This window comes from Cebus imitator, unplaced genomic scaffold (assembly GCF_001604975.1).
Source record: "Cebus imitator isolate Cc_AM_T3 unplaced genomic scaffold, Cebus_imitator-1.0 Scaffold159, whole genome shotgun sequence".
Lineage (NCBI taxonomy): Eukaryota > Metazoa > Chordata > Mammalia > Primates > Cebidae > Cebus > Cebus imitator.
The window spans coordinates 1,801,860-1,829,424 of NW_016107474.1; the positions used below are offsets into that span (position 1 = coordinate 1,801,860).

The 27,565-nt window shown below is 52.5% G+C and overlaps 3 protein-coding genes across 6 annotated transcripts in view; 2 read left to right on the top strand and 1 right to left on the bottom strand.

Annotated features, from left to right (window-relative positions):
- Nucleotides 1-13,834, top strand: part of DNAAF1 (dynein axonemal assembly factor 1) — a 32,815-nt gene extending 18,981 nt beyond the window's left edge. Inside the window, exons 7-13 of the mRNA XM_037743941.1 lie at nt 2,991-3,157; nt 6,706-7,206; nt 9,126-9,235; nt 9,923-9,982; nt 11,157-11,523; nt 12,377-12,458; nt 12,782-13,834. Coding sequence (XP_037599869.1) covers nt 2,991-3,157; nt 6,706-7,206; nt 9,126-9,235; nt 9,923-9,982; nt 11,157-11,523; nt 12,377-12,458; nt 12,782-12,938 — 1,444 coding nt within the window. The 3' untranslated portion in view covers nt 12,939-13,834. The remainder of the gene's footprint in view (nt 1-2,990; nt 3,158-6,705; nt 7,207-9,125; nt 9,236-9,922; nt 9,983-11,156; nt 11,524-12,376; nt 12,459-12,781) is intronic.
- TAF1C (TATA-box binding protein associated factor, RNA polymerase I subunit C) lies at nt 13,441-22,371 on the bottom strand. Of its 4 annotated transcripts, XM_017543604.2 has the most exons (16): nt 22,212-22,365; nt 21,738-21,855; nt 19,819-20,028; nt 18,673-18,754; nt 18,408-18,505; nt 18,247-18,336; nt 18,080-18,153; nt 17,212-17,450; nt 16,954-17,070; nt 16,758-16,875; nt 16,603-16,674; nt 16,329-16,464; nt 16,067-16,210; nt 15,197-15,371; nt 14,973-15,110; nt 13,441-14,871 (listed from the first exon to the last, which is right to left on the bottom strand). In XM_017543604.2, the coding sequence occupies exons 3-16, from the start codon at nt 19,954-19,956 to the stop codon at nt 13,958-13,960; spliced, it is 2,535 nt and encodes an 844-aa protein (XP_017399093.1). In that variant the 5' UTR covers nt 19,957-20,028; nt 21,738-21,855; nt 22,212-22,365; the 3' UTR covers nt 13,441-13,957. The 4 variants fall into 4 exon arrangements, with proteins under 4 accessions (XP_017399093.1, XP_017399095.1, XP_017399094.1 ...); XM_017543606.2 differs by lacking the exon at nt 21,738-21,855 and having other exon boundaries at nt 18,247-18,331; nt 22,212-22,371; XM_017543605.2 differs by lacking the exon at nt 21,738-21,855 and having other exon boundaries at nt 22,212-22,371.
- Nucleotides 22,372-26,189: 3,818 nt separating this feature from the next.
- Nucleotides 26,190-27,565, top strand: part of ADAD2 (adenosine deaminase domain containing 2) — a 5,614-nt gene continuing 4,238 nt past the window's right edge. Inside the window, exon 1 of the mRNA XM_017543612.2 lies at nt 26,190-26,598. Coding sequence (XP_017399101.1) covers nt 26,190-26,598 — 409 coding nt within the window. The remainder of the gene's footprint in view (nt 26,599-27,565) is intronic.

Sequence of the window (27,565 nt, forward strand, 5' to 3'; positions counted from 1 at the left end):
AGGAAAAAAAAAAAAAATAGAAGAACATTCTCATCACCCTAAAAAGGAAACACCATCCCCATTAGCAGCCAGCCCCCCATTTCTCGCTCCCTGCAGGCTGTGGCAGCCACTCCTCTGTCGATTCGCCCGTTCTGGACATTTCATATACATGGAGTCACCTGCTATGTGGCCTTTTGTTTCTGACGTCTTTCACTCAGCATTGTGTTGTCAAGGCTCATCTGCGATGTGGCGTGTTCCATCCAGCACTTCCTTCCTTTTTATTGCCAGGTGAATACTGCATTTTGACACACTCCATTTTATTTGTCCATCCATTTTTGGAAATTAGGGTTGTTTTCAAATTAGGCTGTTATGAATCATGAAATTTTTGTGAGGACAGATGTTGTCTTCTCCTGGGTATATATCTAGGGGTGGAATTTCTGGGCCATACAGGGACTTTATGTTTACATTTTGAGGAGGAGCAGCTGCACCATTTTACATCCCTATCAGCAGTGTGGAAAGTTCCAGCTTTCCCTTATCCTCGCCAGCACTTCTGGCTGCTTGTCCTTTTATTTCTAGTCCCCCTGGATGGTATGAAGTGGTGTCTGATTGTGGTTTCCATCGCTTTTTTTCTGGCAGATAATAATGTTGAGCATCTTTCATGTACTTACTGGCAGTTTTTATATCGTCTTTGGAGAAATGCCTGTTCAGTTTCCTTGCCGATTTTAAAAAAAAATTAATAGACTTTTTTTTTTTTTTTTTTGAGACAGCATCTTGCTCTGTCGCTCAGGCTGGAGTGTAGTGGTGCAATCATGACTCACTGCAGCCTCGACCTCCGGAGCTCAAACAACCCTCTCACCTCTCAGCCAGCTGCGTCGCTGGGACTACAGGTGTGCGCCACCAGGCCTGGCAAGTTTTCGTGCTTTTTGTAGAGATGGGGTCTCGCCATGTTGCCCAGGCTGGTCTGGAAGTCATGGGCTCTAGCAGTCTGCCCACCCTGGCTTCCCAAAGTGCTGGGATTACAGATGTGAGCCATTGCGACTGGCTTAGGCTTTATTTTCAGAGCAGTTTTAGATTTACAGAAAAATTGAGCAGAGAGTTTCCATATACCACCCACCCTTACAGTTTCTCCTGTTTGTAACTTCTTACACTCATGTGGTACATTTGTGACAAGTCATCAGCCAATGCTGGTACCTTATTATCGACTGAAGTCTGTCGTTTCTTTCAGGCTCACGCTGGGTGTTGCACATTGTATGGATTTGAACAAAGGTATAATGTCGTGTATCCCCCATCACAGTATCTCACAGAATAGTTTTACTGCCCTGAAAACCCTCTGTGCTCTGCCTATTCATCCCTCCCACCTCAGCCCCAACTCCTGGCATCACTGATCTTTTTACTGTCTCCATAGTTTTGCCTTATCTAGAAAGTTATATAGCTGGAATCATATAGCAGATAGCCTTCATGGACGGGCTTCTTTCACGTAGCAATGAACTGAGGCTTCTCCCATGACGCTGTGGCCCGACAGCTAGTTTGTTTTCATTGCTGAGAGATATTCCTCCGTCAGGATGTGCCAGAGTTTGTTTATCCAATCACCTACTAAAGGAATTCTTGGTCGCTTCTGATTTTTGCCAAATAGAATAAAACTGCTGTAAACGTCGATGTGCAGGTGTGAGTGTGGACGTTAAGTCTTCAGCTCATTCGGGTAAATACTTAGGAGAGCAATTGCCAGATCATATGGTGAGAGCATTTTTAGTCCTGTAAGAATCCGCCACACCGTCTTCCTAAGTGGCTGTACCATTTTGTATTCCTCCTGGGAACAAGTGTGAGTTCCCCGAACTCCACATCCACGTTAGCACAGCGTTGTCAATGTGTTGGACTTTAGCCATGTAATAGCAATATCACATTATCTTGTTCTCATTTGCATTTCGCTGAGGACATGGGGTGCGGAGTGTTTTTCACAGGCTTACTTGCCATCTGTTTATCTTTTTTGGTGAAGTAGCGTGATCTTTTGCCCAGTTTTTTTATTGGGTTGTTTCCTTACCTTTGAATTTTAAAAGTTCTTTGTATGTTTTGGATGCAAGCCCTTTCCCAGTTATCTTTTTCTATAAGTATTTTCTCCCCAGTCTGTTGCTGGTCTTTTCGATTTTTAAAACTTTGCTCATTTTGGGCCTGGCGCAGTGGCTCATGCATGGAATCCTAGCACTTTGGGAGGCCAAGTGGGCGGATCATGAGGTCAAGAGATTGAGACCATCTGGCCATCTTGGTGAAACCCTGTCTCTACTGAAAATACAGAAATTAGCTGGGCGTGGTAGCGGGTGCCTGTAGTCCCAGCTACTCAGGAGGCTGAGGTAGGAGAATTGCTTGAACCCGGGAGGCTGAGGTTGCAGTGAGCCAAGATTGCGCCACTGCACTCCCGCCTGAGCGAGAGAGCAAGACTCCATCTCCAAAAAACAAAACAAAACAAAACATAAAACTTTGCTCATTTTGATTGTGTCATCTTTTTATTAATGAGTTGTTAGGCTTATTTATATTTTCCAGGTACAACTTATCAAAGATAGGATTTGCAAATATCTTCTTACATTCTTTGTCTTTTTACTTTTTTCTGGTAGAGACAGGGTCTTGCTGTGTTGCCCAGGCTGGTCTCGAACTCCTGCACTCAAGCGACCCTCTCACTTTGGCCTCCAAAGTGCTGGGATTACAGGCGTGAGCCGGTGGTCTGCTGTCTTTTTATACTACTTTACTTAACGATATCCTTTGCATGACAAGAGTTTTTAATTTCGGTGGAGTCCGATTTCTCTGTTTTTTCTCTTGTCACTTGTGCTTTTGGTGCCATACCTAGGAAGGCTGTGCAGACCGTTCCATCTTAATAAAATGTCCACGTGTAACTGTCATCCTTGCGGCCACATGTCTGACGCTCACTTTGCTTTGATTTTGAAGAAAATGAGTAAGGTGGTCAGAGAGTATATGTTTGGAGTTCCCCTCACCTATTTATGTGTCTTTGGTTTTTTCAACAGAGCTTGTGCAGAGGCCTGGGCTAGGGGAGGGTACACAGCTGAGAAGGAGGAGAGACAGCAGTGGGAGAGTCGGGAGCAGAAGAAGATCACAGACAGCATTGAAGCCTTGGCCATGATCAAGCGGCGGGCGGAGGAGAGGAAAAGACAGAGAGAGAGTCAAGAAAGAGGTAGGCGCTCTAGGCCCAAGGCAGCAGCCCCAGAGTTCCTGTGAGGTCAGGCAGGTCCAAGCTGTCAAACTCAGTCTTTAGTTTTGGGGATTTTTTTGTCTATAGACAGAGTCTCACTCTGTCACCGAGGCTGGAGTGCAGCAGCGTGATCTCGGCTCACTGCAACTTCTGTCTCCTTTGTTCAAGCGATTCTCCTGCCTCAGCCCCACCCAGAGCTGGGATTATAGGCATGCGCCACCATGTCTGGCTAATTATTGTATTTTTAGTAGAGACAGCTGTTTTGCCATGTTGTCCATGTTGACCTCTTGGCTTCCTAAAGTAGTCTGTCTGCCTTGGCTTCCCAAAGTGCTGGGATTATAGGCGTGAACCACTGCACCTGGCCTTGGATTTTTTTGTTTTGTTTTGTTTTGGTAGGGACAGGATCTCATTCTGTTTCCCAGGCTAGAGTGCAGTCGCACAATCTTGGCTCACTGAAACCTCCACTTCAAGTGATCCTCTCACCTCAGCTTCCTCAGTGGCTATGACTACAAGTGTGCACCACCATGCTCAGCTAATTAAAAAAATTTTTTTGTAGAGATAGGGTTTCATTATGTTGCCCAGGCTGGTCTCAAATTCCTGGGCTCAAGTGCTCCACCCACCTCAGCCTCTCCAAGTGCTGGGATTACAGGCGTGAGCTGCCGCACCTGGCCAAGGATTTTTTTTTTTTTTTTTTTTTTTTTTAAACCATTTACTCACAACCTGCAGATCCATCTGCAGTTGGCCTCACCCACCTGCCAGCACCGGTGAGAACCTCGAATGGTGATGAGCTGCTTCAAACCACTTTGACTGATTGAAACAGTTTTTCAAAAATAAATGATGTGCTGGTTTTCTGCAGCCGCTGACAATAGGAAAACACAAACAGGCTGTTCTCGTCTCATACACTCTCAACTCTCAGCACACTTCTGGTCGCCGAATGTGCAGGGATTCCACACCAGCCAGTTCCCTGACAGTAGCCGGGTGTCATACGATTCCGTTCCATCCTGACACTAACCCCGCAGGTGATGGGCAACCGTCCCGCGCTACTCCCCACTCCCGGTGCCAACTGCGAGTCCCAGGGTGTCGCCTGTATTTCTAACGGAATGGTTATAAAATTAGGGTTCCTACGACGGCCTCTTTGGGTTTGATAACTTGCTATGACGGCTCACAGAACTCCAGAGAACACTTATATTTTCTGGGCTATTATATTAATAAAGGATATGATAAGGGATGCAGATGAACCGCGGGTTGAAACGGGGCTTGGGGCAAGGTCTGTGGGAAGGGGCAGAGCTTCATGCCCTCTCTGGGCACACCCTGCCCACTCCAGGTACCTCCAGTGTTCAGCAACTCAAAGCTCTTTGAACCCCGCAGTTCAGAGTTTCTCCAGGAGCTTCAACACTTGGGCATAATGGATGCTTAACTCCATTTGCAGCCCTTCTGCCCTCTCTGAAGGACGAGGGTGGGGCTGAAAGCTCCAAGCCTCTAATCGTGGCTTGGCCTCTCTGATTCCAGAAGCCACCCTACCCCCAAGAGCTGCCCCATTCAAACAAAAGATATTCCTGTCACTCTGGACAAGGTCTTAGGGCTCTGTGTCAGGAACTGGGGTCGAAGACCAAATATTAGAACAAAAGAGCCTCCCAGCGCCCCTATCTACAGGGGTTTTAGGAGCTCTGTTTTCAGAGATACACATATCTTGTAATTTCACAGCTGCCACAACAAATTACCACAAAACTAGTGGCTTAAAAGAACACAAATCTGTTACCTTATTACAGTTCTGTGGGTCAGAAGCCCAAAATAGGTTTCACTAAGCTAAAATCGAGATATCCATGTTGTGCTCCTTCTGGGGGCCCCAGGGCAGAACTCATTTCCTTGCCTTTCCCACCTCCTAGAGGCCGCCTGCGTTCCCTGGCCTGTGGCCCCTTCCTCCAACTTCCAGGCCAGCAGTGTGGCATCTTCCAGCCTCACCCTGGCGCTGACGCTCCTGCCTCCCTCAGGATGCTTGTGATTGTTCTGAGTCTGCCTGGATCATCCAGGACAATCTCCCATCTCAAGGTTCTAGACCCTAAGCACATCTGCACTGTCCCTTTGCTCATGTAGGGTGACATATTCATCTTCTAAGATTAAGGTGAGTGAACATCTTTGGTTAATTGTTTTGTATTTTTTGTGCAGACAGGGCCTTGCTATGCTGGCCAGGCTGGTCTCGAACTCCTGGTTTCAAGCAATCCTCCCGCCTCAGCCTCCCAAAGTGCTGGGATTACAGGCGTGATCCACCACACTCAGCCACACATATATTTTTATATAAAAATGGCATAATTATATTGCTTCCTGTCTACTCTTTTGAATTAGCATACTCTATTTTCCATACAATAGATATTTTCTTACTACATATATTTTGTCTTTCCCAACATTTTGTTTTGAAACATTAAAAATTTTCAGAAAAGCTCAGAGAATAGTAAAACGAATAGCTGTATATCTTCGTTTATTAACAGATTCTGTGGTTTTTCATAATTTGTTACACATTTGCCCCCCCCCCCACACACACACACAGAGCTTTGCTTTTCCCCTGAACCATTTGAAGATAAAAGCAAAGGCTGCAGCCCTTAAACCGCCCACAGGCCAGCATGCCTCTCCTAAGAACTTCCTGCATTCTGTTTTCCTGATGGCTGTATTCTGTTCTATTAACCGGCTGTGCTCAGCTGCACTGTCTGTGGGCATTTGGCCCCCGCTATTATCCATCATAAACAACAATGATGCACATCCCTCCAGGACACTTTTTTTTTTCTGAGACAGAGTTTTACTCTGTCACCCAGACTGGAACGCAATGGCTCTCTGCAACCTCTGCCTCCAGGTTCAAGCGCTTCTTCTGCCTCTCTAGTAGCTGGGATTACAGGCTTGTGCCATCTCGCCCAGCTAATTTTTTGTATTTTTTTTTTGAGGAAAGACAAGGTTTTACCATGTTGGCCAGGCTGGTCTTGAACTCCTGACATCAAATGATATGTCTGTCTCGGCCTCCCAAAGTTCTGGGGTCACAAGCCTGAACTACCATGTCCAGCCCCTCAAGGACACTTTTTAAACTGTGTTCCTTATTTATTTATTTAGGATACAGAGTCTTGCTCTGTCACCCAGGCTGGAATGCAGTGGCATGATCTGCACTCCAGATCATGCTCACTGCAGCCTCCGCCTCCCAGGTTTAAGCAATTCTCTTGCCTCAGCCTCCTGAGTAGCTGAGACTACAGGCACATGCTACCAGATCCAGCTAATTTTTTGTATTTTTTAGTAGAGATGGGGTTTCGTCATGTTGGCCAGTCTGGTCTTGAACTCTTGACCTCAAGTGATCCACTCACCTCGGCCTCCCAAAGTGCGGGGATTATAGGCATGAGCCACCGCACCCGTCCCCTAGAGGATACTTTTTAAACTGTGTTCCTGACCCCTTCCCTAGTGCCAGAAGTTTGCTGTGAACCCCTGATGTATGCACGAACACCTTTGTCCTCCCAGGAGACTCCTATAGTCACCTTTGCATTTTCCTCCATTAGGGGAGATGCTGCCTTCAGATGATGGTGAGAACGTGCCCACCAGTGCTGAAGGCAAGGAAGAGCCTCCGAGGGACAGAGAAGCAAGGCAGAAGATGGAGCTGTTTGTTAAGGAATGCTTTGAGGCCAAGGACGAGCTCTACCCGGAAAGGCCAAGTGGAGGAGAGGAGCCGCCTGTGGAGGCTAAAGAAGAGGACGGAGATGGAGAGTCAGAGGGGACCCTCCCAGCTGAGGCCCCGCCACTCCTGCCACCTGTGGAGGCTAAAGGAGAGGACGGAGATGGAGAGCCAGAGGGGACCCTCCCAGCTGAGGCCTTGCCACTCCTGCCACCTGTGGAGGCTAAAGGAGAGGACGGAGATGGAGAGCCAGAGGGGACCCTCCCAGCTGAGGCCTCACCACTCCTGCCACCTGTGGAGGCTAAAGGAGAGGACGGAGATGGAAAGCCAGAGGGGACCCTCCCAGCTGAGGCCTCGCCACCGCTGCCCCTCGGAGCTGCCAGGGAAGGTAACACAAGCAGAGAAACACACACAGATACACACCCCACTCAGGGACCCCCAGCCTTTGACTCATGCCTCTGTGGGACCTGAGGCCTGAGTTTCACTTCTTCTGTATTGCTGTTTGTAGGAGGTAGCGTACACAGGTAATGAACACTGCTGCCCGACATACGTGGAACAGGAACCACTGCTAGATTCTCTAGTAGCTCCATTAAAAAAAGTAAGAAGAACTTTGGGAGGCCAAGGCAGGAGGATTGATTGAGGCCAGGAGTTCCAGACCAGCCTTGACAACATAGTGAGACCTCGTCTCCACCAAAACTACAAAAATTAGCTGGACATGGTGGTGTGCCACTGTAGTCCCAGCTACTCGGGAGGCTGAGGCAGGAGGATTGCTTGCGCCCAAGAGGTTGAGGCTGCAGTGAGCCAAGATTGCACCACTGCACTCCAGTCTGGGTAACAGAGTAAGACCCTCCCTCAAAAAAAAAAAAAAAAAAATTAAAAATTAAAAAAAAAGTAGGCCAGGTGCGGTGGCTCACCCCTGTAATCCCAGTACTTTGGGAAGCCGAGGCAGGTGGATCATGAGGTCAAGAGATTGAGACTATCCTGGCCAACACAGTGAAACCCCGTCTCCACTAAAAATACAAAAATGAGCCACGCGTAGTAGCACATGCCTGTAGTCCCAGCTACTCCAGAAGCTGAGGCAGGAGAATAAACTGAACCTGGGAGGCAGAGGTTGCAGTGAGCCGAGATCGTGCCACTGCACTCCAGCCTGGGCAACAGAGGGAGACTCCGTCTCAAAAAAAAAAGTAAAATAAAACAGTAAAACTATTAATGATATATTTTATGTAACCCAGTATAAAAACCCAATATATAAAAAATATAATCCTGTCAACATGGAATCAACATAAAAATTGTCAGTGAGACATTTTATATTTTTTTTAACTAAGTCATCAAAATCCAGTATGTATCTGACATGGTTGAACAGCAACTGTTTAAACGATGAAAGGTGGGCCATTCCTCTCTGACATAAATGAAGCCATGAGAGCAATGGAGGGACCAGACAGGACCCAAGGATACAGCCCCGGGGGAAAACTAGGGCAGGCCCTGCGAAGTAGCTCACGAATGTCATCCCAGCACTGTGGGAGGCCAAGGCGGGCAGATCGCTTGAGGCCAGGAGTTCGAGACCAGCCTGGCCAATTCAGTGAGAAGCCCCCCTCGCTGCGCCACCCCCCACCCCAGCCTCTACAAAAACATAATAAATTAGCTGGTGACAATAAATTAGGAAGTGAGCACTTGTAGTCCCAGCTACTTGGGAGGCTGAAGTGGGAGGGGTGGCCTGGGAGTTTGAGGTTGCTGTGAGCAGAGATCACAACACGTCACTCCAGCCTGGGTGACAGAGTGAGACCCTGTCTCAAAAAAATAAAAATAAATAAAAAGCAGAAGTAGGGGTCTGGACGAAGAAGGGGCCCATGGAGAGTCCACATTCCTCAGGCGATCTCGCAGTTATGAAATTGCACACGTCCTGACCTCATGCAGCAGGAGGGGCGCATGCCGTGACTGAGGGACAGGCTGGTGGTGGGCTGTGAAGCCTGACCCTCTGTCTCCGAGCGAGTCACCCATGCTGGCATCGCTTGTCACCCTGCAGTCAGCTGCTGTTACCAAGATTCCTGCGGCTGCTGCTTTGACTCCTGGCCAGTGCCCGTCATCTCCTAGGATTCAACTCCAGGTTACAGAAAGGGGCAGCCGTTCTGTTCTTTTCCAGCAGACAGAAGCCTGTCCTGAGCTGCGGCTTCTGTCACAGGGGGCTGGCCTTTGAGCCCTGAGGAGGGTTTCTGTCCTTCGTCTGCCTGGGAGTCCGTCTTCACCGTGGGCTTGTCCATCTGCCCGCTGCGTGTTAAACTAACTCCAAGGCTTCTTGTTGCTCCTTAGACCTGACTCACCAGGCTGTGGCTGCTGAGTTTGTTACAGAACTCAACGGGTCGGGAACGGAAGGTGTAGAAACTGTTAAACTGGAGACAAAGGAGACGTTCCGCATTGATGTAGGTGAAGTATTTAACCTTAGGGATGAGTATCAGTTCTACCGTTAGTAAATTCGGCAATCAGATGCAAACCTTGGAGACCCTCCCTCCATACCCCAAGTGAGGTCCCTGGGCCGGCAGGCCTGGCATTGCTGGGGCGCTGGTTACCAATCTGGAATCCCAGGCCCCACCCTAGGCCTGCTGATCAGAATCCACCTGTAACGCTTTGCCCAGGTGATTCGTACGCAGGGATGCTCAAGTCTGGGGAGCCCTGGTCCACAGCGCTGCCCTTGAACCATGACTACCAAACTCTTGATTCGTTTTTGCCAAAGAAGCTATACTGGGAAGCAGTCCTGTCTAGTTGCCTTATCCACATTTGTGGTGAGAGTTACATTGTATCGTCAGAGTGCTGTTATCCCCCCTCCCGCAGATGAACTGGCTGTGTCTTTTAACAAAAAAGCAGAAAAAAGATGTGGAAGTTCTTTAAACTTGTCACACCTTCCAAGTTCCCTTTCATTTATGAGATTCAGACCCCTGAGGTGGCAACGCTTGCTTTGTGTATGCTTAGAGTTTGCTTTGGAGGGGCATGGGCAGGGGAGTCCCCTGAGTGATTCCAGTAACGGAACTGAGGCTGTGCTGTTTGCCTTTATCACGCCTATGGAATGTTGAAGGCCTCCCTGATGACGTGCAGCTCACTTGCTCTTTCAGGACCTCCCTGACTTGGAAGATGATGAGGAAGCAGGCAGATCTCTGCAAGACCAGGCTAAGGTATCAAGTAACCGTCTTCCACAGTCAGCTTAATTCCACCTCCCTTCTTGTTGTTTACAGTTTCTCTCCTAAACTTGAAAGTAAAATGCTCCTGTGCAGAAAGCATTGCATCCCCCGTATTTCCTTTCTTTTTGAGACAGAATCTGGCTCCGTCACCCAGGCTGGAGTGCAACAGCGCGATCTCAGCTCACGGCAGCCTCCGCCTCCCGGGTTCAAGCAATAATGCCTCAGCCTCCTGAGTAGCTGGGATTACAGTCTTGTGCCATCACACCTGGCTAATTTTTGCATTTTTAGTAGAGATGGGGTTTCACTATGCTGGCCAGGCTGGTCTCGAACTCCTGACCTCCAGTGATCCACCTGCCTTGGTCTCCCAAAGTGCTGGGATTACAGGTGTGAGCCACTGTGCCCGGCCCACATCCCCCACATTTCCACCTTGCTGAAGGAAATGCTGCCATTTGTTTTAGTTGATTTAAGATTTTATGATTAACCACTTGGGAATATATTGCTGGTTTTTAATAGCTGAGTACAGTGCACAGTTACCTGAAAGGATTTTCTGTCTTTAAGATGTATTTCTATGTCCATCCTATCAATGTCTGTCTGAATATAGCTACAGGAAGAAGGAAGGAAATGAGGAGAGAGGAGAGAAAGGGGTGAGTCTGTGAGGCACAATGGGAATCCTCTAAAAGTGATACTGGCATTACCAAGAGCCTGTATGTGCCAGCCTCATGCCCTGAGGGAGAAGGAAGCATCAGCCATCATCTCTGTGCATGAGCTCAATGTCAAAGAAAACAGACACAGTTACTGTGGGGTTGGTGGGGGGGCTGCTGTCCAAGGAGCTAAGTCCTAAAGTCTGAATGAAGCCGGGGTCAGGGGCATGCAAACCAGAGCCCAAGGCTGAGGGGTGCGTCCACTCAGGCACCAGGAGGGCATTGTGCTACGGAAACCTGGGGGTTGGGGGAGCAGAGGCTGGAGAGGGGCATAGACATCAGCTGTGGGCAGGGAGCAGCCACCCCCAGGCCTGACTTTGAGTTCTGTGTCCCTTGGGCCTGTCTTGGATGTGGCAACAGAATAGTTTGTGGCATTAGAATGAAAAAGCAGGGCCAGCATGCTGCGTTGTAGAGCGAGTCCGCTGTCAAACAGAAACCGTCAAACACATCTTTTCTTCCGTTAACAGAATATGTGCTTTCCGAAGATTGAGGCCATCTCGAGCTTGAGTGATGACAGTGACCCTGAACTGGACTACACATCACTCCCCATGCTGGAAAACCTGTCTGTAGACACCCTCTCAAATATATTTGCAGTCTCTAAAGACACCTCAAAGCAGCTTCGGGCGCCCTTTGCAGACATCTTTAAAAAAGAAGCTAAGAGGGACATGGAAATCCGAAAACAAGACACCAAGTCCCCACGACCCCTGATCCAGGAGCTCAGTGACCAAGAGCCCTCTGGCCAACCATGGATACCCCCAACCTGCCAAAGAGACGCTGCACCCCTCACTTCCAGTGGAGACAGGGACAGCGACTTCCTTGCAGCCTCTTCTCCAGGTGAGAGCACAGGGCAGAGAGCACAGTGGAGATGGTGTGGGCTCCCTAGCCTGCCATGGGTGGGGCAGGGCAGTCACTCGGCCTTCACCCCAAGCTGTCCTGTTCCTGGAGGGGTCAACCAGGACAGACCACGCAGATCCTCTGAAGGTCCCAGTCCTAAGTTCATGGCTCTAAAGCTGCCACTTGCTAGTAGCCAGCCTGGGCCAGAAAGACGCTAAGCCAGCCTCTTCTTGGGCAACTGAGGCCCCTGTGGTCATGCAGATCTCCGGCGGTGGGGGGCCTGAGGACCCTGCATTTCCACCCCCTCCTCACCATCCCTGGCCTCGGCCTTTGTCGACCAGGCTTTTGGAGGGGACCACCGACACCATGGCTGGGGATCGTGGGGCAAGGTGACAGCCACACAAGGGCATGGCTGCTCCACAGTGACCCTGGCCCTGGTGAATCACAGGCCAGTCCTAGCTGCCTTCAAGGCAGGGAAGGCAAAGGGACATCAGGCAGGGATGGTGGCCAGAGGCCTGGCTGCGGAGGATGCAGAAAAATATGCTGAACGAACCGGGCCTCCCCTCATGCCACAGGCTGGCCCGTGCGCCTGGCAGATGTGGTTTTGGGGAGGAGCTGGTTAGTGCTTAGAACAAGCAAGCTGGGGCTTTTTCATACGGTACCTGCCTTCAGATGCACCCCCGAATCAGGCTGTGTGGAGCCCAGACCATTCTACCCTCATCCATAATGCACTGGTGGCTGGACTTCCTTCTGAAGACAGCTGCCTGGCTGACGGCAGAGCTGCAGGCAGGAACGGGGGAGCAGCCTGAGTGCATCTCCCGGGAACACTGAGTGGCCTTCTCTTTCACTCTAGGAACCAGCACAGAAAAGAAAGAAGTGCAGTCTGAGCTGCAGCCTGTGGAGCCTCGGGTCAGGGCAGGCCTGGAGGACGCTGAATAATTTGTTTTGTTTGAGGCAGTCTCATACTGTCACCCAGGCTGGATTGTGGTGGCTCAATCTTGGCTCAGTGCAACCTCTGCCTCCCAGGTGCAAGCAATTCTCTTGCCGCAGCCTCCGAAGTAGCTGGGACTATAGGCACCCACCACGACACTGGCTAATTTTTGCATTTTTGTAGAGACGGGTTTCACCATGTTGGGCAGGCTGGTCTCAAACTCCTGACCTCACGTCATCTGCCTGCCTCAGCCTCTCAAAGTGCTGTGATTAAAAGTATAAGCCACTGTACCCAGCTGAGGATGCTGAATTTGGACTGAACCCCAAGGCCATCCCCCAGTCCTTCACGTCACAGTGACAGGGAGAAAGCACAGGTGACCCTTCCTTCCACATGTGCTGGAGTTGCCCAGCCCAGCCCTTCCCTGTCCACGTGGGACTGTAGCTCGTTCCGTCCTGCAAGCATATGTTCCCCTAGCTATACGTAGCACAAATGGTGTAATTACAAATGTCTCCTTTAGGCATGATAAACATTTTAACACCCACACGAGTCAATGTATGATTGGGCTATCTCCTGTTCGTGAGAGTCACATGCTATTCCTTTCACCAGCCACCCTGACAAAGACCATTCTCTGTGTCACCAGAAATGTAATCAGACACACCCAGGTCCCTATAAAATCTGAAGTGGGCATTTTCCCCAAAGGAAAGCAGAATCTTCCACTGCAGCTAAAGAAACTCAGAGGAACAGGGACTTGATACTTTAGACATCAAAATGAGAAGGGGAGAGAGCAAAGAAAGGGGGGAGTCCATAAGGCACAACGAGGATTTCTCCCAAACTGACATGACTGTGACCCTCCACTCAGAGGGCATTACCAAGAGCCCACAGGTGCCAGACCCATGTCCCGAGGGAGAAGGAACATCAGCCATCTGTGCATGAGCTCAGTTACTGTGTGGGGACGCTGTCCAGCCTAAAACATCTGACCACTCCAATTCATGTCCAGCTGACAAGTTTATTCAATCCCTGAACCGGGATCCAAGGTGTCTCCCTGTACAAAAAATCCGATCTCGGGAGAGGCTGAAACACCCCAAACGGCAGCTGCCGATGGCCACTGTGCCCGCCTCATCAGCAGCTCTGCAGGGGCCTCACCAAACACAAGGAGGAGGCAGCACTACTGCCCCCTTTTCACTGGAGGACGGAAGGCACAAGAACGGAGGGACCTGTCTGAGGCCACTTGCTGGAGTGCAGCGGAGCCCTGCCTACCAGCACAGACTGGAATCCCGGCAACACAGGCCCGCCAGGACCTCCTGAAGCTGCCTTTTGGAATGATCTCCAGGTGAATATATAAAATAGAAAAAACTATTACATTCTGTTGCCCTATCCCTTGGCTCCAAATTGCTTGGCTTATCATCACAGCCACCTCCAGAGGTGCTGAGCTCTGCTTCTCAAGTTTCAACTGTGGAGAAGGATGAGGGCTCCTGGGGCTTGGAGGCAGCCCACCCTGTGTCCTCAGAAGCCCATTCGAGGCTTTTTCCGGGGGCGCTGAGAGCCAGAGAGGATGGGTGTGTGCTGCCGGGAGTGGGTGGCCCGGGTGCTGGAGGCCTGGGAGGAGGGGGGTGTGCCAGCATGTTCTGGGGTGTCCCTTTGGAGTGGTAGCTTGGCCATGTAGTCACGGAGGGTCTGCCGCCGCTCTGAGGGGATGCCCTGGACCCATGCATCTGGAGTCAACTCCTGGGACGGCGAGGTCATGGGGGACCGAGGCACAGCACCAGCAGGTGGCCCTTCAGGACTGTGAGGGGGGCTGGTGCCATCTGAGGGGTCCACATGGCCACTGAATGAAAAGGTGCTCGACAGCTGGGTCCGGCGCTTGGGTCGCCTGGGCTGTCTCTTGGGCCCTGAGGTCCTGACCTGCCGCCGCCTCTCCCACCAGGCAGCCCCTCGGCCTGCCCAGGCTTCCCCCAGGCGCTCACTGAGCTCATCTGCTGGGCCTGACTCGGGTGCAGGGGGTGGCTCTGCCATGGGGAGGGAGCCCAGGTCTCTCTGCAGCAGGAGCCGACCTTGGGCCATGGCCTCTCGCAGCACGCCCAGCTGCTGCACTGCCCCTTCCTCCCTCTGCAGCTCTATGCTGCCCAGCAGGTGGTGGTGGTTGAAGGTGGGTGCTGTCCACACAGGAGGAGCTGGCGGCACCTTTAGTAGGGCCTTCAGCCACTGGCTACAGCCAGCAGTGTCCTGGGGGGTCCAGGAAGCCGTTGGGGCATGGCAGTCAGGTCTGGTGTCGCTGGGAGGCCGGGCATCTCTGTGGGGGCTGGAGTCGGTCTGGGGGCGGAGCTGCTGGTAGAAGACATCTCCCGCCACGGAGAGCTGGAAGACCACCAGGCCTGGTGTGGAGGCCAAGGGCAAAGGCGGGACAACAGTGGCCAGACCTGGAGACAGGCATGACAATGACCTGCAGGGTCTAGCGGGGCAGGGGGTGTTTTCCAATTAGCCCACTCCCCACCCAACTCGCACCCCTCCCCCAGCACACCTATGGTCGGAGCTTTCAGACGCTCCTGCAGCCGCCACTGGATCTTAGGCTCCAGCAGAGGAAATGCAGGGAGAGAGTCGGTCCTGGAAGGAAGAGACTGGGGGGGCCCTGCCAGGCGGGGTGCCGACACCCCCTCTCCTGAGGAAGGACAGACAGCTGAGGTCCCAACCAGGCCCCGCCCGCCCCATCTCCCACACGCCGTCCACCCCGGCCTGGACCCTCACCTGCCAGGTGCAGCAGCTGCAGCTGCCCGGCCTGGCCTCCCAGGAGCAGAGGCTGCACACAGCCAGGCTGGGGCGGAGGCAGCAGCTGGGCCAGCAGGATCGGGGAGGCAAGGCCGTGGTTCCACTTCAGCATTGGCACCAGGGGGAGGCGCTCGTCTACTAGGTAGAGAGAGAACTGGGGCCCAAGAAAGAAGGGGGATGTGGCCGAACCTGGGAGATGAGCTGTGCAGTGGCCCTTCCCAGGCCCCACGTGGCTCTCCTGCTGAGTGCGGAGTCCCAAGGGGCAGCAGCACACTCCCATCGGCCTCCAAGTGCCTCTCAGCCTGAGCCTGCCAGCCCTGAACAGGAGGCCCTTCCCGAGTGGGTGGCACCTTCACCAAGTCTGACCAACAGCTGGGTGGACAGACAGAACAAGTGGGAAAGGGGTACCCAAAGAGGTAGGGGGAGCCTTGCCAGCAGAAACCCGCCTGGACTTCCCAAAGCCACCCCCACACTCTTCTGACCCCGGAGTCTGTGCCTGAGGCACGTCTACGAATGTCCCAAGGAGGTGGGTAGAAGGCAGACCTGCTCCCTCAGAGCACCCACCTCCTGCACTGTGCAGAAACTGTGCAGCTCGGCTCGGAGGCCCCGCCCTGAGCCCCGCCTCCCCTGCTCCAGCCCTAGCAGCAGCTGGAAGTGCTACTATTCCCCACCTGCCAGTTATCATCAGCTGTGAAACCAACTGAGGGTTTGGGCTACAGATTCATCCAGGATTGAGTCTGGTTTGCCCTGTGGTTGTCTGGGCCCAGCAGAGCCGCTGGTAAGCCGCAGCCTCTAGTGACCATCTGAGACAGAGCAGAGGCAGGGCCGGGCGGTGTGGGTGCCACTTACCTGGGTACAGACGAGATGGAGAGTGGGAGGGAGGCATTCAGGGCTGGAGTGCCTCAGGTATTGGGTGAGTAGGACACGTTCCCCTTTCTGGCATGAAGCCTCTGCCCCCACACGAAAAAGCAACAGACCACAGCCTGGTGGGCCCTGGAGGAGAAACACAGGATCAGCCCTCTCCGCACTCCCAGGCCTGTGACGCAGGCCTGCAGCCAGCCTGGCACGCACTGCTCTGTGGCGCGGCAGGTCTCCGGCCGCCACCCCATACCTGAGTGTCAATCATCTTCACTCCAGTGCGGTCACCCACAGTCAGCACCCGAGGGTGGGCGGTGAAGTCTGCCCAACGCCAGGAAGAGGAGTCCCGGAACACGAGGGTCTCGGGGTCCTTGTAGACTTGCTGCAGCCTTGGGGAGACGGGCAAGCCATGGGCAGGGGGACAGGCTGATGTGGAAGGGGTTCAAGGGTCACGACATGCAGAACGGGGAGTGGCCGGCTGGAGTTCAGTCTGTTAGGGTGGAGGATTTCACGGGAAGGGGCAATACCCATTCTCAGGGCTCCACAGGCAGACGGCTCCTGAGCGGCTGCAGATGGCCAGCTCCCCCGGCAGGTGAGGGCTGCAGGGCAGGAACGCATTCACATCGAGCTTCGCATCCCTTCCCCCAGCCCCTCTTCCTCACCAGCCTGACTCCCCCCTCACCTGAGGCTGATCCCTGTGGCCCCCTTGTCCACCTGCATTGCCTGCAGAAGAGCTGGCTGCCACTGTTTACCGAACTTCCACACGGCACAGTGGTAGTCAGAGCGGACAGCAAGCAGAGCTGAGGAGGGATAGAGTCAGGGGTCAGGGCCAGACAGTAGATCAGCCAGTGAGGGAGGGAGGTATGTAAGGGCCTTACTTTCTCCCTGGACGGTGCCAGTCACCACCTGCCGGACAGGTCCCTGGAGCTGGATGCGTCCAGGTTTCCCAAGGAATTGGGGGTTGTCACCTGGGGCCAGAACGACCTCTTGGAAATCTGGGTCTCTCACTAAGGATCAGTGCACGAGCTATGGTCACTGCAAATCCCCCAAATTCCTACCCTTCTCTCAACTACGCCAACAGCACCTCCTCCATCAAAGGGGAGCCCGCTGGGATCTCGTCATGCGAGAAAGGATACGCAGCCTGTCCAGGGCACCTCCAGCGGGGTAGACCAGCTGCCCGAACTGGGGTGTCCTTCCAGGCACCCAGGCCAGCGCGCCCCCGGTGCAGGCCTCATCCAGAAGCAGCTGCTCCCATCGCAGCACCAGCTCCTCATGCAGCAGCTCTGCCAAGTGGCTGGCCACCGACGTGCCCAGGATGGGGCCCCCGAGGATGGAGAAGCGGCGCTGTCGGTTGCTGAGGTAAGCCCAGGGACACCTGGCGACACCAAAGAACATCAGGAGGGTCATCAGTGGCACTCAGGGGAGAACAGGTCCCATCCCAAGGAGGCCAAGTGCAGTGGACAGATTTCTTATTTACCTAGAATTTCTTCCTTTGAGAAACCACCCCATCCTGTTCCCATGCCCTGGAAGCAATCACATGACCCAGATGTGGCCACCAAAAACATTCCATTGCCCTTGCCACAGTGACTGGTTCACAGATGGGTGTGAGACCCAAGCCAAGCCAACCAAAGTCCCTTCTGGGACTTCTGATGCCTCAGGAAGGTCACTGGCCCTTTCCTTAGGTCATAAGCCATCTTGCTGCTACCTAGAGACGGCCTGTCTAGGAACTGTGCAGGCAGAGGCAAGTGGATGAGAGAGCAGAGTGACACAGCTCTATGACTATTATTTGAACACCTGGATGCAGCCATACCTGAAGTCCACAAATTTAAACCTGCTTTCTCCTGAGATGACTTGCAGTTGGAAGTCTGATATAACAAAGTACAGCTCAGAAAGCATGGGGCAAGGGGAAGTGGGTATGATGGACACCTGGATGTGCATCCTAGAACCTCCTACATCCCCACCAACAGCTAGGCCTAGCCGTCTCCTTTCTCATTAGCCACTTGCCCCCAGGGCTGATGTCCACCGAGGTCCTGGAGCAGCTTCTTCACATTGACCACTGTCGTCTTCTTAGTGCAGCTCTGCATGGAAAGGCCTCGTCAAGCTCACACAGCCTCGAGTTCACCCCTGAAGGAGAGCAGGGAGGCCCTACCCTGGCATCACGGGCTACTCACCCCTGTTCCCACCAGCTTGAAATTCTCCAGCATCAGCTTCCCTAGTGGTGCAAAGGCTACGTCTCCATGATCCCAGAGGAACCGGCTGATCTGGGGAGAGGAGGCCAGGTCACTAAGCAGTTTCCAGATGACGCAGCACTATCCCCCACGGGCCCACTCACCTGCTCAGTAACATCCAGCACAACTCGGGGTCGCCTCCGATACCTGTACCCTCCTCGGAAAAGCAGGTCCTGGGCAGTCAGGCCAGGTTCCCAGGGATCTGAGGAGGAGGTACGGAAAGGGCTTGGGAGGGCACAGGAGTACAGCCAGATGGCCTGGGCAACTGGAGGTATCCAAGGGCCCTGAGTGGGCACAGGCTCAGCAGGCAGAGGAAGGTCTCAGGAGGGGGAGCAGCGTGGAGTGAGCCCGGAGGAGTAAGACGCTTACCGACAAGGGGAGGCAGCATGGGGAGAGGCCCAGGGGTCGCCGGCTCCCACAGCAGGTCCTTGGTCACATGCAGTGCCCCATTCTGAAGGGAACACAATCACAATGATAGCATCACGATAAGTACCTTCCCTGGGCCGGGCTCTGCACAGGCATTCATCTTTTATCAACCCATCCAATCCTCACAACACTGCTGCGAAGTTGGGATGGTTGGCATGGTCGTTTACTGATGAAGAAACTGAGGCACACTGCCACGTGCCCTAGATGACAGAGCCAGTAAAGAGAAGAGCTTGGAGGTGAACCCAGGTAGCCTCACCTCAGAGCTCATCTTTCCAGCCTCCACCTGTGCTGGCTCTCAAAGAAGGAAGCCCCTCCCACCACCAGTGGCTGGTTGGTATCCCACTTAACCTCACTTCCATTCAGGAGACCTTGCAGTCACTCTGGGAGCCCGTAGGTGGCTCCACCTCCCTTTGCTGGGCTGGCCTGAGACATTTCAGCTGAAATACTCAGGAGACAAAAAAGGTAGCAAACCAGACCCCCAGAGAAGCCCCAATTTGAGGTGAGACCCTCCCTTGTAAGGAGGCCATCCCTGACTCCCATCCCCCAAATCGCGGCTCCACTCTCTCTTTTTATTTGCTAACCCGCTTGCCTCTGCCAGGCTCCATTTCTAGACAGGGTGTCTCCAAGGGGACACCAGGTGGCTGAAGATTCCAAGCAAAGGGCCAGTGTCCCTCCAGAGGCACCAGAAACCCTGGCAGGTCTATCGTTCCCTCTCCCAATCCCACCACGCTGTTTCAGCATTCTTCCGGTTTCACTCCAAGCTCTGATCACATTTTGTAAACACCTTATCCACTAGATGAAGTTCACTTGTTTATTCTCGCTCAACTTAGCTCTCTGTTCCAGGAGCTGGAGGTCAGCTGACTGACGCAGCATTCCCAGGCCCTCAAAAGGAATCTGGCACAGTGGGGGCATCCATCTAGGGATGGCAGGGTAGCCCACATACCCGAGAAGATGGCACAGCCTGCGTCTCAGCAGACTCGTGAGAATGCCACCCCACTCTGTGGCCTTGTCAACTGGGGTGAATGTTAGATGGGGAACCAGGGAAGGGGTGCACCCTGGAGCTGCCTGGGCCCCTGCCTCCATCCTTACCTTCAAGTTCTGGGGCTGGGCCTCTGGCAGAGTCAGCGCATTTTGCCAGCTGCACATGAAGGACAGGTCAGAGACATCGTTCAGACCAAGGGGGCCAGTCATAAACAATGTGGGGCGGAGGGAGCTGGGAAAGTCCATCTTGGGAACAAGGATCAAGCAGCACGCTGGCCGCCTCGAGAGACTGGAAGGTGGTAAGGGGCGCCAGGGTTCCTGAGGAGTGAAAAGGGCACTATGAGAAGCATATGTTCTTTGAGGAAGCAGATAATAAAAAACAAATGAATATGTAGCTCAATGCCAAGCAGTAATGGGAACTGTCTTAAAGCTAGACACCCATCCAGGAGAACTGGATCTGGTAACGGGCCCAGGGTGTTGTTTCAGCAAAGACAGCCAGGAAAAGCCTTGTTGAGAAGCTGGCATTTGAGCACAGCCTGAACCTAGTGAGGGACAGAGCCATGTACACAACTGGGGAGAGGGTTCCAGGCAGAACGATCAACAAGTGTGAAAATCCTGGAGCAGGGAAGTGTATGAGGAACAACGAGGCAGCCAGAGTGAGCAAGGTGGAGAGTGGTGATGAAGCCAGATCACCGCTGAGGGGCAGCCTCTCACACAGCTCCTAAGCACCGTCATCATACATTTAGACTACACACACTCCAAGATAAAGCTTCAGTTACTCCACAGCCAGGGACTGCATCTATCATCATCTTCCTACTGTCAAGTGTAATGTTCCCACAGAAAATGCACTATGGGTTGAATAAAAATAAATTTATATCACAAGGGGCCGGGCGCAGTGGCTCACACTGGTAATCCCAGCACTTTGGGAGGCTGAGGCAGGTGAGTGGATTACCTGAGGTCAGGAGTTTGAGACCAGCATCACCAATACAGAGAAACCCCATCTCTACTAAAAATAGAAAATTAGCTAGTGTGGTGGTGCATGCCTCTAATCCCAGCTACCTGTGAGGCTGAGAAAGAAGAATCGCTTGAGTCTGGGGGGCGGAGGCTGCAGTGAGCCGAGATGGCGCCATTGCACTTCAGCCTGGCAGCAGAGCAAAACTTCAAATAAAAAAAAAATTTTTTTTTTTTAATATCAGAAGGCTTTGGTAAGTACACAGTCCAGGGCAGGGCATGGCTGTTCACACATGTAATCCCAGCACTTTGGGAGGCCAAGGCGGGCAGATCACGAGGTCAGGAGATCGAGACTACCCTGGCTAACAAGGTGAAACCCCGTCTCCACTAAAAATACAAAAAATCAGCCAGGCATAGGGGCACGTGCCTGTAGTCCCACCCACTCGGGAGGCTGAGGCAGGAGAATCGCTTGAACCCAGGAGGCGGAGGTTAGCAATGAGCCGAGATTGTGCCACTGCACTCCAGCCTGGGAAACAGTGCAAGACTCCATCTGAAAACAAAACAAAACAAAACAAACACAAAACCCCACAGTCCTCTGCAAGTTTGAGTAGCCATATTACCCCTCCTTTTTAATTAGCAAAAATAACGGGCAGAAATAACAGCAGGGCTCACTGACCAAGCGCCAGCCATCTATCTGCCAGGCACCTGTTAAACGATTTCCTCTTCTATCGCCGTCCCTGTCACGGAGTTCAAGAAACTAACGCTCTGCAAGGACTTCAGTAGAAGAGCTCTTAACCTGCCACAGCCAAGACTAGATTCGCATCTGATTCAGAGGCAGAGCTCTGAACCACTGCTCTCCCATGCACCGAAGTGCGAAGGCTAGCATTAGGATCTCACTAAACAAAAACCTTTTTCCTTTGGCCAGGTGCGGTGGCTCCTGCTTGTAATCCCAGCACATAGGAAGGCCAAGGCGGGCGGATCACCTGAGGCCAGGAGTTTGAGACCAGCCCGGACAATATAGTGAAATCCTGTCTCTACTAAAAATAACAACATTTGCCGGGCGTGGTGGCGCACACCTGTAATCGCAGCTACTCGGATGGCTGAAGAACGAGAATCGCTCGAATCCGGGAAGCGCTGGTTGCAGTGAGCCAAGATCATGCCACAGGACTCCAGCCTGGGTGACTGAGCAAGACTCTGTCTCAAATATAAAACAGAAACAAAAGTATTTTTCCTCGGAATCGCACAGCCTGAAACGATCCTTCGCAGGTGGAGGTGGCTGGTGGAGCATACGACCCCACAAAAGCCCTCGGACAAGGCAGCCTCGACTTCCCCGACCGGCTTCCCGCCCTCCGCTGCAGGCTCTCCAGAACCCTTCGGACTTCCGAGGCTTCAGGACTCCGTCGGGTCCGCGCTAGCGCCAGGCCGGGGACGGCGAAACGTGAGCCTCATGCTGCGGGGACGGGGGATTCGGGGATTTCTCCCCTCCTACATCTGCGGGTGCACTCCTCCCGAACACGCCCAGTCTGCGCGGAGAAGGCATATGCACTTACGTGGCCCGGGTCCGGTTGTGATCTTCAAGAAAATGGGCCGCGGCGTGAAGCTCGCCCGACCCCGACACCAGGAGGGAAACCTCAGGTAGAACCGCAGATCCAGCACTCAGCCCCACCACGGCCACTCATGGTCTTCCGGTTTGGACCGGAAGTGCCTCCTGGGAAGGCAGGAAGTCCCGCCTCCCAGCCTGGCCTCATAGGGTCCTGGTGGGCTCCGCCGGGCGGCGAGAGAAGGGGCGTTCAGGGAGCGCGTGGGCGGCGGAAATAAACCTCCCTGGAGTCTCAGTAGTGGAGGTTGTGTGATTATAGGTTCGAATCCCACATCTGCTTCACCAATTTCCTCCGCGTTATATTAAATTAATCATTTAACGAACTATTACGGAGCACCTACAAAAGCCAGGTAGTCAGTAGGTATCCTAGTGAGTGTCCTTAAATCCTAAGAAGCAGGCTTTATAAATAAGAGTACAAATACCTCCAGAGAGTGAGGCTTTTCAAGGGTTGGTCAGGCAGGGAGAGCTTTAGGCAGTGGTTCTCAAACTCTAGCAAGTGTGCAACACCAGAAGCACCTGGGAGACTCATTAAAACACGGTCTCCAATTGGGTGAGTCTGGCTTGGGGCCTGATAATTTGCCCAAGTTCCCAGGTGTTGCTGAGACTGCTTATCTGGGGGCCATGCTTTAAGGACCACTGTCTAGTCATAAACCTCACCGTTATCCTAACCTACTACTTCTCAAACTTGAGTGAGCCTCAGATCCACCTGGAGGGCTTGTTGCAAGTTTGCTAGGCTTCAGCCTACCTCTGCCTCCTGAGCTGTTGATTCAGTAGATCTGGGATGCAGCCCAAGCGTCTGCATTTCTAGCAAGTTCCCAGATGATGCTAGTCCAGGGGCCACACTTTGAGAATGGTTGCTTTAAAGAATCAATTTCCAAATTCTCCAACTGTCATCTATAGTTCTTTTTTTTGAGATGGAGGCTGGAGTGCAGTGGTATGATCTCAGCTCACTGCAACCTCTGCCTCCCGGGTTCCAGCAATTCTCCTGCCTCAGCCTCCCGAGCAGCTGGAATTACAGGTGCATACCACCATGCCTGGCTACTTTTTGTATTTTTAGTAGAGATGTGATTTCACCATGTTGTGCAGGCTGGTCTCGAACTCCTGACCTCAAGTGATCCACCCGCCTCAGCCTCCCAAAGTCTTGGGATTACAGGCGTGAGCCACCATGCCTGGCCTATATCATTTTTATGTTGGAGTTTTTACCTGGACTAAAAGTGTCGGCAGGGCTGTGTTCCCTTTGAGAGGCTCTAAGGAAGAGTCCACTGTCTTGCCTTTTCTGGTTTCTGGAAGTTGCCTCCATTCCTTGGCTCATGACCCTTTTCCATCTTCAAAGTCAGCAGTACCAGTCGAATCCTTCTCATGAGGCTATCTCTCTGGTTTTGACTCTTCTGTCTCCCTCTTTCACACATAAGGACCCATGTGATTACAGTGGCCCCACTCAGGTAATCCAGGATAATCATCTCCCTGTTTTATTTTATTTATTTGAGACATGGTCTCACTCCATCACCCAGGCTGGGGTGCAGTGGTATTATCACGGCTCACTGCAGCCTCAACTTCCCAGGCTCAGATCATTCTTCTCAGTCTCTCGAGTAGCTGGGATTACAGGTGCCAACTACCATGTCTGGCTAATTTTTTGCATTTTTGGTAGAAATGGGGTTTCATCATGTCACCCAGGTTGGTTTCGAACTGTGGGCTCAAGCTACCCTCTCACCTCAGCCTCCCAAAGTGCTGGGGGTTACAGGTGTGAGCCCTATTTTAAAGCCAGCTGATTAGCAACCTTACCTCCACCTCCAACCTTAATTCCCCCTTGCCAAATAAGATACTCGTAGGTTCTGGGGATTAGGCTGTAGACATCTTGGGGGAACCATTACTTTGCCTACCACACTAATATTCTACACTACCCTTATAAAACACATATCCAGTGTTGGCACTGGGAGGCCAATTCCACTTCTTCCTTCCCTCCTTTCTCTGAATAAGCCACTGTCAATTTGCTCTTGTAACTGACATATACTTAACATGCAGTGAAGTGCACATCTTAAAATGTACAGCTCATTGAGTTTTTATTAATACATACATACATAGAAACCCACATAAACACCACACAGATCAAGACAGAGAACATTTCCATCACTCAAGAAAGTTCCAGACAGGCATGGTGGCTCATGCCTGTAATTCCAGCACTTTGGGAAGCCGAGGTGGGAGGGTGGCTTAAGTCCAGGCATTCAAGATCAGCCTGGGCAACATAGCAAGACCCCCAGTCTCTACAAAAAATTTTTTTCAAAAAAGAAAATTTTCTGGTGCCATTTCCAGTCAATACTTCCTTCAAGAAGGAACCACTATTTGGGCTCTCATCACCATAGATGAGTTTTGCCAGTTCGACAACTTTACATAAATGGAATCATGCAGGGGATGTGTCTGGTTTCTTTTGTGCCATGTACCTAATAGATTCACCTGTGTTGTGCATGTGGCCGCTGGCTCCTTTTTAAATTAGATTCATGTTCCGTTGTGTGAATATACCACCATTTATTTGGTCACGCAACCTCCCGTTGGTGAGCATTTGGTACGTGACTGGGTCTGATGACTTTGTGGAAGTCACCCTGTGTATATGTGCAGACTTCAGTCCATTTCTGGACATCTGCCGTGCTGTCCCTTCACTCTCCTGGGCCTAATCCCACTCTCTGGGCTGCACGGCACACACAAAATGGAATTGTTCTTCCTGATGTCAACCCTTGACAGTTTGGGAGGCTGAACTTACCTAGCCCACCACACCTGCTCCTTTCAAGTCAAAGGTTCTGGGAAGACTCCACCGCCTGCTCCTCATATGCCCCTGTCCTCACTGTCACAATCCTGGTGAGCACTGCCAGGCCCAGCTTCAGCAGCAGCAAGCACTGTGACAAATCTTACAGACACTGGTCATGATTTCCCCAGTTAGTGACTGCTATGAGACTCAGTTAAACTTGCAGCCTCCTTCAATCAAATATGCGTTGCATCCCAGTAAGCCTTGTGTGAATTGTCCTCACCCCTGTCTTTTTCATCCCATTTTTCCTGTTTCTCTTCATCTCTGGCTCCTCACCTTAAAGGATTGCTATCTTGTGGTATTTGTTTGAAATCAACTCAAAATCCCTTCTTATAGGGAAAAAAGGCAGGGTGGCAAATGGTTATTTAAAAAAATTTTTTTATTTCTCTTTTTTGAGATAAAGTCGCTCTGTTGCCCAGGCTGAAGTGCAGTGGCGCAATCTCAGCTCACTGCAGCCTACACCTCCCGGGTTCAAGTGATTCTCCTGCCTCAGCCTCCCAAGTAGCTGGAACTACAGGTGTGCACCACCACGCCCAGCTACGTTTTACATCAAATGGCTAATTCTTGGCTTGAGGGCACTTCTGTTTGGCCTCAAAAAGGCCTGCAGTGAAATTTTAAAGTGTGAATTCCAGTGATTCTGCTGCGATAGTGTGAACCCCTCATTTGTGGCGTTGAGGGCTCCAGGCTCAGGCAGTGAAGCAGCTGGGCAGCGCTGTGATGTCGAGGTGCCTAGGGGCCTAGGGCAGGAACCAGAGGGTGAAGTTAGACCCAAGGCCCCCAGATCTGCCTCCCACACTTTCAAGACTCCGGGACCACGCCGGGTTAGAGAAGCGGCCGCTAGAACAGCCTCACACCCACCCACCTACCGGAACTTCCGTCCAGACAGTGGGACGTTTGCCTCAGCCCTCCGGATGTGGGCCACAGCGGTTGGGAGACTGGCCTTTCCATTGGCAGGGTGCACTGTCGGTCACAGATCTAAGGACTCTCATTGGCCAGAGGCGGGGCAGGGGTGGAGCCCATAACGCGCTGTTGGCCACGTGCTCCCCACGTGAGGTAATCCGCCCTCTGCGTGTAAAAAAGGCGTGGGCAGCGCGAGATAGGGTCTAGCGCTTTGGATCTCCGTTGGTGGCCATGGCTTCAGTTTCTCAGGGCACAGACGACTGCGGCCGCAGAAAGCCCCGCCTGGCTGCATCGTTAAAGATAAGCCCCGGACCCCGTGCCTGGCGACCGCCGCCGCCCCCGGCCCAAGGTGTCTGGGAGCCCGCGCCCGCAAAGGACCACGCAGGGGGCGACTGGTGCCAGGCCTCGGTGTTGGGGGACAGTGGGCCTGGGGCAGGGGCCAGAGTAGGAGAGCTGGGGGCACCCCAGGCGTGGGAAAGCTTGGGGGAACAGATGGGGAAGGCCCCGAGGGTTCCTGTGCCCCCCGCAGGGCTGAGCCTGCCGCTCAAGGATCCCCCAGCCAGCCAGGCGGTGTCCTTGCTCACGGAGTACGCGGCCAGCCTGGGCATCTTCCTGCTCTTCCGGGAGGACCAGCCACCAGGTGAGGCCGGCCTGGGGCATGGGTGTGCCGGGGGCAGGGCTGCAGACGGCTGGGTCCGGGGTTGGGGGTGGGGGGTCTGGGGAAGGTGGATCTTGGTCGGCTCAGAGACACCACCAGAGCATGACCTGGCCTGAGTCCGGGGCCTCGGGGTGGACTCTGCTGTGGGCAGCGGTCTCTAAGGATTACCAGGCACTCAACTGTGGCAGGGTCACGGCATGTGAACGTTGTCCCCACCTGATGCCCAGGGAGGTTAAGGCCCCATGGTATTTCTGCACATATTTTTTTACGGGCACTTACGTGCAGAATGAGAGCCACTCCCCTGACTCAAAGATATTATTAAGCACAGTTTGGTAAGGGTTTACCTCTGCATACGTGATACAGAGGCAAACCATTATTTCCTCTTCTTCAAGACATAGCTCTCAAGCCCCTTATAGGTTTTTTTTGGGGGGGGTGGGCTAGGGTGGGGGGGTGTTTTTTGAGACAGGGTCTCGCTCTGTTGCCCAGGTTGGAGTGCAGTTGGAACGATCTTGCCTCACAGCAGCCTCTGCCTCCTGGGCTCAAGTGATCCTCCTACTTCAGCCTCTCAAGGAGCTGGGACTACAGGTGGACCCCACCACACCTGGCTAATTTTTGTATTTTTTGTAGAGATTTTGTGGTTTCACCATGTTGCCAAGATTGGTCTTGAGGTCCTGGGCTCAAGCTATCCATCTGCCAGCCTGCGCCTCCAAAGTGCTGAGACTACAGCCGTCACCCACCACACTTGGCCCAGAGTTTTAATTTAAAAGTTAATCATAGACACCGTGCTTCTTACCCCTAAACTTTCACGTGTATTTATTTATTTATTTATTTATTTTTGAGACAGAGTTTCACTCTTGTCCAGGCTGAAGTACAGTGGTGTGATCTAGGCTCACTGCAACCTCTGACTTCTGGGTTCAAGTGATTCTCCTAACTCAGCCTCCTGAGTAGC

Bases quoted from the DNA above. Each gene is read 5' to 3' on its own strand.
- TAF1C (XM_017543605.2), bottom strand. From the start codon at position 19,956: ATGGACTTTCCCAGCTCCCTCCGCCCCACATTGTTTATGACTGGCCCC. The intron at 16,675-16,757 runs GTGAGGGGGGAG...CCTGCCCTGCAG, and splicing joins GCCACAGGGATCAGCCTCAG to CCCTCACCTGCCGGGGGAGC. The intron at 14,872-14,972 runs GTGTGCTGGGGG...GCCTGTCTCCAG, and splicing joins TCTGAAAGCTCCGACCATAG to GTCTGGCCACTGTTGTCCCG.